This window comes from Oncorhynchus kisutch, unplaced genomic scaffold, assembly GCF_002021735.2.
Source record: "Oncorhynchus kisutch isolate 150728-3 unplaced genomic scaffold, Okis_V2 scaffold2680, whole genome shotgun sequence".
Lineage (NCBI taxonomy): Eukaryota > Metazoa > Chordata > Actinopteri > Salmoniformes > Salmonidae > Oncorhynchus > Oncorhynchus kisutch.
The window spans coordinates 25,945-35,239 of record NW_022264625.1 but is presented as its reverse complement, the minus strand read 5'-3'; the positions used below and the strand labels follow the sequence as shown (position 1 = coordinate 35,239).

At 43.5% G+C, this 9,295-nt stretch overlaps 1 protein-coding gene across 1 annotated transcript; it reads left to right on the top strand.

Annotated features, from left to right (window-relative positions):
- Window positions 1-2,315: 2,315 nt before the first annotated feature.
- Window positions 2,316-8,203, top strand: LOC109887653 (NLR family CARD domain-containing protein 3-like). Its single transcript, XM_031819837.1, has 7 exons — window positions 2,316-2,358; window positions 3,571-4,814; window positions 4,845-5,368; window positions 5,679-5,852; window positions 6,439-6,612; window positions 7,128-7,174; window positions 7,566-8,203. The coding sequence occupies exons 1-7, from the start codon at window positions 2,322-2,324 to the stop codon at window positions 8,093-8,095; spliced, it is 2,730 nt and encodes a 909-aa protein (XP_031675697.1). The 5' UTR covers window positions 2,316-2,321; the 3' UTR covers window positions 8,096-8,203.
- The last annotated feature ends 1,092 nt before the right edge of the window (window positions 8,204-9,295 follow it).

Below are 9,295 nucleotides of genomic sequence, written 5' to 3'. Positions count from 1 at the left end.
GATAAAGCAAAGCAGTTCGACAGATAAAACGACACAGAGTTACACATGGAGTAAAAACAAACAAACAGTCAATAATGCAGTATAAACAAGTCTATATACAATGTGAGCAAATGAGGTGAGAAGGGAGGTAAAGGCAAAAAAGGCCATGATGGCAAAGTAGATACAATATAGCAAGTAAAATACTGGAATGGTAGTTTTGCAATGGAAGAATGTGCAAAGTAGAAATAAAAAATAATGGGGTGCAAAGGAGCAAAATAAATAAATTAATTAAAATTAAATACAGTTGGGAAAGAGGTAGTTGTTTGGGCTAAATTATAGGTGGGCTATGTACAGGTGCAGTAATCAGTGAGCTGCTCTGACAGTTGGTGCTTAAAGCTAGTGAGGGAGATAAGTGTTTCCAGTTTCAGAGATTTTTGTAGTTCGTTCCAGTCATTGGCAGCAGAGAACTGGAAGGAGAGGCGGCCAAAGAAAGAATTGGTTTTGGGGTGACTAGAGAGATATACCTGCTGGAGCGTGTGCTACAGGTGGGAGATGCTATGGTGACCAGCGAGCTGAGATAAGGGGGGACTTTACCTAGCAGGGTCTTGTAGTTGACATGGAGCCAGTGGGTTTGGCGACGAGTATGAAGCGAGGGCCAGCCAACGAGAGCGTACAGGTCGCAATGGTGGGTAGTATATGGGGCTTTGGTGATAAAACGGATTGCACTGTGATAGACTGCATCCAATTTGTTGAGTAGGGTATTGGAGGCTATTTTGTAAATGACATCGCCAAAGTCGAGGATTGGTAGGATGGTCAGTTTTACAAGGGTATGTTTGGCAGCATGAGTGAAGGAAGCTTGGTCTGGAAGGAGAGTTTACAGTCTAACCAGACACCTAAGTATTTGTAGTTGTCCACGTATTCTAAGTCAGAGCCGTCCAGAGTAGTGATGTTGGACAGGCGGGTAGGTGCAGGTAGCGATCGGTTGAAGAGCATGCATTTAGTTTTACTTGTATTTAAGAGCAATTGGAGGCCACGGAAGGAGAGTTGTATGGCATTGAAGCTTGCCTGGAGGGTTGTTAACACAGTGTCCAAAGAAGGGCCGGAAGTATACAGAATGGTGTCGTCTGCGTAGAGGTGGATCAGGGACTCACCAGCAGCAAGAGCGACCTCATTGATGTATACAGAGAAGAGAGTCGGTCCAAGAATTGAACCCTGTGGCACCCCCATAGAGACTGCCAGAGGTCCGGACAGCAGACCCTCCGATTTGACACACTGAACTCTATCAGAGAAGTAGTTGGTGAACCAGGCGAGGCAATCATTTGAGAAACCAAGGCTGTCGAGTCTGCCGATGAGGATATGGTGATTGACAGAGTCGAAAGCCTTGGCCAGATCAATGAATACGGCTGCACAGTAATGTTTCTTATCGATGTAGGTTAAGATATCGTTTAGGACCTTGAGCGTGGCTGAGGTGCACCCATGACCAGCTCTGAAACCAGATTGCATAGCAGAGAAGGTATGGTGAGATTCGAAATGGTCGGTAATCTGTTTGTTGACTTGGCTTTCGAAGACCTTAGAAAGGCACGGTAGGATAGATATAGGTCTGTAGCAGTTTGGGTCAAGAGTGTCCCCCCCTTTGAAGAGGGGGATGACCGCAGCTGCTTTCCAATCTTTGGGAATCTCAGACGACACGAAAGAGAGGTTGAACAGGCTAGTAATAGGGGTGGCAACAATTTCGGCAGATAATTTTAGAAAGAAAGGGTCCAGATTGTCTAGCCCGGCTGATTTGTAGGGGTCCAGATTTTGCAGCTCTTTCAGAACATCAGCTGAATGGATTTGGGAGAAGGAGAAATGGGGAAGGCTTGGGCGAGTTGCTGTTGGGGGTGCAGTGCTGTTGTCCGGGGTAGGAGTAGCCAGGTGGAAAGCATGGCCAGCCGTAGAAAAATGCTTATTGAAATTCTCAATTATGGTGGATTTATCAGTGGTGACAGTGTTTCCTATCTTCAGTGCAGTGGGCAGCTGGGAGGAGGTGTTCTTATTCTCCATGGACTTTACAGTGTCCCAGAACTTTTTTGATCTGTCAATCATTCATTAATGTGTTAATGAGAAAGCATTTATTCTCTTGCTTAACCTATTTACTTTATTTATTTCAGTTGCTTGAAGAGAAAATGATGACATTTGTGAAGAACGAGCTGAAGATGTTCAAGAGGATTCTTAGTCCAGAACTCCCAGAAGGCTTTGAGAGTCAGAAGCAGGATAAGGAAGTGGTGGACGCTGAAGATGAGAAGCAGGAGAGCAGTGCCAGAGAGGGGGCTCTAAAGATCACACTGCACATCCTGAGGAAAATGAACCAGAAGGAGCTTGCTGACACACTGGAGAAATGTAAGATCTGTCTGCCTCATGTTGAATTATGTTTTATAACATTTAAAAGCTGTAGCTAAAGTACAGCTAAAGTAGCTGTGTAACTCAATGATATTGTAGCAGCCTTAACTAGAGGTCGACCGATTATGATTTTTCAACCCAGATACCGATACCGATTATTAGACGACCAAAAAAGCCGATACCAATTAATCGGCCAATTAAAAAAAAAAATGAAAAATGTGTTTGTAATAATGACAATTACAACAATACTGAATGAACACTTATTTTAACTTAATATAATACATCAATCAAATCAATTTAGCCTGAAATAAATAATGAAACATGTTCAATTTGGTTTAAATAATGCAAAAACAAAGTGTTGGAGAAGAAAGTAAAAGTGCAATATGTGCTATGTAAGAAAGCTAACGTTTCAGTTCCTTGCTCATAACATAAGAACATATGAAAGCTGGTGGTTCCTTTTAACATGAGTCTACAATATTCCCAGGTAAGAAGTATTAGGTTGTAGTTATTAAAGGACTATTTCCCTCTATACCATTTGTATTTCATTAACCTTTGACTATTGAATGTTCTTATAGGCACTTTAGTATAGCCAGTGTAACAGTATAGCTTCCGTCCCTCTCGTCGCTCCTCCCTGGGCTCGAACCAGGAACACAACGACAACAGCCACCCCCGAAGCAGCGTTTCCCATGCAGAGCAAGGGAAACAACCACTCCAAGGCTCAAAGCGAGTTACGTTTGAAACGCTATTAGCGCGCGCTAACTAACTAGTTATTATAGGACTATTTCCCCCGAGCTGACAAGGTGAAAATCTGTCATTCTGCCCCTGAACGAGGTAGTTACCCGTTCCGTCATTGAAATTAAGTGTTCTTAACTGACTATAAATAAAAACTTGAAAAAAACTTGAAATCAATTAATTCATCGGTTAATCGGTCGACCTCTAGCCTTAACACAACACCTAGTGACCTCATCAAGTAGCAGCAGGGACGTGTTGTACTGATTCATTTAGAGAGAGAGACAACAGTAATAATACCATCAATAATACCAATAATAATATAATCAGTCACACCAGTCTGTAATGCATTATGAAAACATTTACACATTTATACAGTCAGTTAAGATAATAAATTATTATAATGTAAAACTTTATAACAGTCCTTCAATACTGTAGACATTAAAACAGACGTAATATTAATATCCTCTGTGTTATTTGTAGATGCAGATGATCCTGCTGTGATTTGCCAACGTGAACTCAAATCTAATCTAAAGAAGAAGTTTCAATGTGTATTTGAGGGGATCGCTAAACAAGGAAACCCAACACTTCTCAATAAGATTTACACAGAGCTCTACATCACAGAGGGTGGAACAGGAGAGGTCAATAATGAACATGAGCTGAGACAGATTGAGACAACAACCAGGAAACAAGCAAGACCAGAGACTGCAATCAAATGTAACGACATCTTCAAACCCTTAACTGGACAAGACAAACTTATCAGAACTGTGCTGACAAAGGGAGTCGCTGGCATTGGAAAAACAGTCTCTGTGCAGAAGTTCATTCTGGACTGGGCTGAAGGAAAAGCAAATCAGGATGTCCAATTTGTATTTTCATTCCCTTTTCGGGAGCTGAATTTGATGAAAGAGGAGAAACACACCTCCATTGAACTTCTTAATCACTTCTCAATGGAAACCAAACAATCAGGAATCTCCATCTACAACAAGTACAAAGTTCTGTTCATCTTTGATGGTCTGGATGAGTGCCGACTGCCCCTAGACTTCAAGAATAACAAGATCTGTTGTGACGTCACAGAGTCAAACTCAGTGGATGTTCTGCTGACAAATCTCATCAAGGGAAATCTGCTTCCCTCTGCTCTCCTCTGGATAACTACCCGACCTGCAGCAGCCAATAAGATCCCTTCAGGGTGTGTTGACCAGGTGACAGAGGTACGAGGGTTCAATGACCCACAGAAGGAGGAGTACTTCAGGAAGAGATTCAGTGATGAGGACCTGGCCAGCAGAATCATCTCACACATAAAGACATCAAGGAGCCTCCACATCATGTGCCACATTCCAGTCTTCTGTTGGATTTCTGCAACAGTCCTTGAACACATGCTGAAACATAAGAGAGAAGAGATGCCCAAGACTCTGACTGAGATGTACACACACCTTGTGGTGTTTCATACCACACAGAAGAATGAAAAGTATCTTGGGAAAGAAGAGACAGGTCCACACTGGAATAAAGAGAGCATTCTGTCCCTGGGAAAACTGGCTTTTCAACAGCTTGTGAAAGGCAATCTGATTTTCTATGAAGAAGACCTGAAAGAGGCTGGCATTGATGTCAATGAAGCCTCAGTGTACTCAGGATTGTGCACACAGCTCTTTAAAGAGGAATGTGGGCTGTACCAGGACAAGGTGTACTGCTTTCTTCATCTGAGCATTCAGGAGTTTCTGGCTGCTGTATATGTGTTCCTCTCATTCATCAACAACAATGAGAATCTAATGGACAAACTGCAAACAAAGTCCAGTATCTTTTCTTCGCTGTTCAGAGACAAGCCTGAAGTTACTTTCTACAAGAGTGCTGTGGATAAAGCCTTACAAAGTGAGACGGGAAACCTGGACCTTTTCCTCCGCTTCCTTCTGGGCCTCTCACTGGAGTCCAATCAGAAGCACTTACGAGGTCTACTGACAAAGACAAGAAGCAGCTCACAGAGCCATGAAGAAACAATCGAGTACATCAAGGAGAAGCTCGGGGAGAATCCCTCTCCAGAGAGGAGCATCAATCTGTTCCACTGTCTGAATGAACTGAATGACCATTCTCTAGTGGAGGAGATCCAAAGATACCTGAGCTCAGGAAGTCTCTCAGAACCCAACCTGTCACCTGCACAGTGGTCAGCTCTGGTCTTTGTGTTGCTGACTTCAGAACAGGAGCTGGATGTGTTTGACCTGAAGAAATACTCCAGATCAGAGGAAGGTCTTCTGAGGCTGCTGCCAGTGGTCAAAGCCTCCAGAGCTGCTCTGTGAGTAAATAAAATGACATATAAGAACTAATCATCAGGAAGAAATATTCAGTTTAGAGAAAAATATGAATTATAATATGTATAATATATTATTTTGAAAAACATATTGAATAAATGCTCCATTGATGCATTGATGTTCACATTAGTATAACAATATGTATAACAATATGACCATACAATTCTAGGAGACGGACGATGAATCTATATGTTGTTTGAGAGAATAAACCAAATGCATCTACCTATTGTCCTTCTACACTACTGGTGTTAAATTAACAGTGTGTTTGTGAAGTCATGATGATCTCTTTGTCAGGCTGTCAGGCTGTGGAGTCACAGAGGAAGGCTGTGCTTCTCTGGTCTCAGCTCTGAGGTCAAACCCCTCACACCTGAGAGAGCTGGACCTGAGTAACAATGACCTGAAGGATTCAGGAGTGAAGCTGCTCTCTGCTGGACTGGGGAATCCCCACTGTAAACTGGAGACTCTGAGGTCAGTATTCCTGTAGTTGGTCAACAAGTGAAAACTGTTCACCAGATCCAATAATATATATTGTGGACTGTATACTCAATACAATCTAAATCTGATACCTCACTGTCTAAATAGATATGGTGTGGACTGTATACTCAATACAATCTAAATCTGATTCCTCACTGTCTAAATAGATATGGTGTGGACTGTATACTCAATACAATCTGATACCTCACTGTCTAAATAGATATGCTGTGGACTGTATACTCAATACAATCTAAATCTGATTCCTCACTGTCTAAATAGATATGGTGTGGACTGTATACTCAATACAATCTAAATCTGATTCCTCACTGTCTGTCTTCTGACTGATTCTGCTTTTTAAACTGGTCTGGTCAGTCTACTATAATATTTGTACTAGACATGTTTCTATCTGCAGGCAATACTTTGATCATTTGTCATTTTTTATGATGATACACTATTTTACGAATAGATATGGCAGGTTTCAGAACACTGATGTATCTGAATATGTTGAAAAAATATACTGCCACTATTTTCACCACCAAAGAATATCAGTGTGATTTTAATATGATTTGACTCTTTGCAGGCTGTCAGGCTGTCTAGTCACAGAGGAAGGCTGTGCTTCTCTGGTCTCAGCTCTGAGGTCAAACCCCTCACACCTGAGAGAGCTGGACCTGAGCTACAATCACCCAGGAGACTCAGGAGTCAGACTGCTCTCTGCTGGACTGGAGGATCCACACTGCAGACTGGAGAAACTCAAGTATGTAGAGGGTTTATGTCAATGTTCATATCAGACATGTGTGTGTGTGTGTGTGTGTGTGTGTGTGTGTGTGTGTGTGTGTGTGTGTGTGTGTACTGTGTGTGTGTGTGTTTGTCCAGTGTCTGTGGGTCCAATGCTCAATGACACAGGACACACACACACACACACACACACACACACACACACACACACTGGACACACACACACACACACTGGACACACACACACACACACACACAAACAAGCACTGGACACACAGGACACACACACACACACACAGGACTTACACAGACGCTGGACTCATACACACACACACACACACACATACACACAGAAAAACATTCAGTGTGTGGGTGTGTGTGTCTAGTGTGTGTGTGTGTGTGTGTGTGTACCGTGTGTGTGTGTGTGTGTGTGTGTGTGTGTGTGTGTGTGTGTGAGTCCAGCGTGTGTGTAAGTCCTGTGTGTGTGTGTGTGTATCCCTCAATGACTGTCTGTTCTTCTGCTTACCGCTACAGTGTGGAACATGGTGGAGAGAACAGAATGAAACCTGGACTTAGAAAATGTGAGTGTTGACTGCTGTGAAGAATATGACTAAGAATAAGTCTTAATTCAAGTTAAGTCAAAGACCAACATCATTACTGACTTGGTCATATTAAATATCAGCTGTAGTTCTACAGAAGCAGAAATCAGGGACACCAAAGTGTACAAAGAGTTGATTTGACAATGTGTGTGTGTGTGTGTGTGTGTGTGTGTGTGTGTGTAATTAATGTGAATCAGTGTGTTTTATATTACCATACAGTATAACATATGATCATTCAACAAGTCTCAAGTTACCTTAACTTCTCCTTTTGATACCTAGAAACATCTACATTAAATGAATTAGTGAAAAGTGAGTTAACATTCTAATGTGAATGATGATGATTTCTAATATTGTGTCTGGTTTCATCCATCAGATGTCTGTGATCTCACACTGGACCTAAATACAGTAAACAGACTCCTCTCTCTGTCTGAGGAGAACAGAAAGGTGACACGGAGGAGAGAGGAGCAGCCGTATCCTGATCACCCAGAGAGATTTGAGGGCTGTAGACAGGTGCTGTGTAGAGAGGGTCTGACTGGGCGCTGTTACTGGGAGGTAGAGTGGAGGGGGATAATGGGGGCTGATATAGGAGTGACATATAAAGGAATCAACAGGAGAGGAGGAGGTGCTGACTGTTGTCTTGGATGGAATGACAAGTCCTGGAGTCTGTTCTGCTCTGACAACAGTTACTATGCCAGGCACAATAATAATCGGACTCCCATAGACGTCCCCTCCTCCAGCTCCCACAGAGTAGGAGTGTATCTGGACTGGCCAGCCGGCACTCTGTCCTTCTATAGAGCCTCCTCTGACACACTGACCCACCTGATCACATTCACCTCCACATTCACTGAGCCCCTCTATCCAGGGTTTTGGGTTTATGTTGACTCCTCAGTGTCCCTAAAATAATAACCCACACAATGGACAAACACACACACACACATACACACACATACACACACATACGCACACTGGACAAACACACACACTGGACAAACACACACTGGACAAATACACACACACACGCACTCTGGACACACACACACACTGGACACACACTAGACACACACACAATGGACACATACTAGACACACACACACACTAGATACACACTAGACACACTAGACACACACACACTAGACACACACACAATGGACACACTAGACACACACACACTAGACACACACTAGACACACACACACTGGACACACACTAGACACACACACACTGGACACACACTAGACACACACACACTAGACACACACTAGACACACACACACTGGACAAATACACACACACACACACACACTGGACACACACACACACACTGGACACACACACACTCTGGACACACACACACAATGGACAAATACACACACAAACACACACACACACACACACTGGACAAACACACACACACACACACACACACACACTGGACAAACACACACACACACACACACACTGGACAAACACACACACACACACACACACTGGACAAACACACACTCTGGACACACACACACTGGACACACACACACACTGGACACACACACACTGGACACACACACACACTGGACAAATACACACACACACACACACACACACTGGACACACACACACAGGACACACACACACTCTGGACACACACACACACTGGACACACACACACAGTGGACACGCACACACACACTCTGGACACACACACACACACTGGACACACACACACACACACTGGACACACACACACACACTGGACACACACACACACACTGGACACACACACACAGACAGGACACACACACAGACAGGACACAGACAGGACACACACACTCTGGACACACACACACTGGACACACACAGACTCTGGACACACACACACACACACTCTGGACACACACACACACACTCTGGACACACACACACACACTCTGGACACACACACACATACTCTGGACATACTCTGGACACACACACACACACTCTGGACACACACACACATACTCTGGACACACACACACATACTCTGGACACAAACACACACTGGACACACACACACTCTGGACACACACACACATAGTCTGGACACACACACTCTGGACACACACA

Excerpts from the sequence above, each read along its gene's own strand:
- LOC109887653 (XM_031819837.1), top strand. The coding sequence starts at position 2,322 with ATGAACCAGAAGGAGCTTGCTGACACACTGGAGAAAT. Across the intron at positions 5,369-5,678 it reads AAAGCCTCCAGAGCTGCTCT|GCTGTCAGGCTGTGGAGTCA; the intron begins GTGAGTAAATAA and ends TCTCTTTGTCAG. Across the intron at positions 6,613-7,127 it reads TGCAGACTGGAGAAACTCAA|TGTGGAACATGGTGGAGAGA; the intron begins GTATGTAGAGGG and ends TTACCGCTACAG.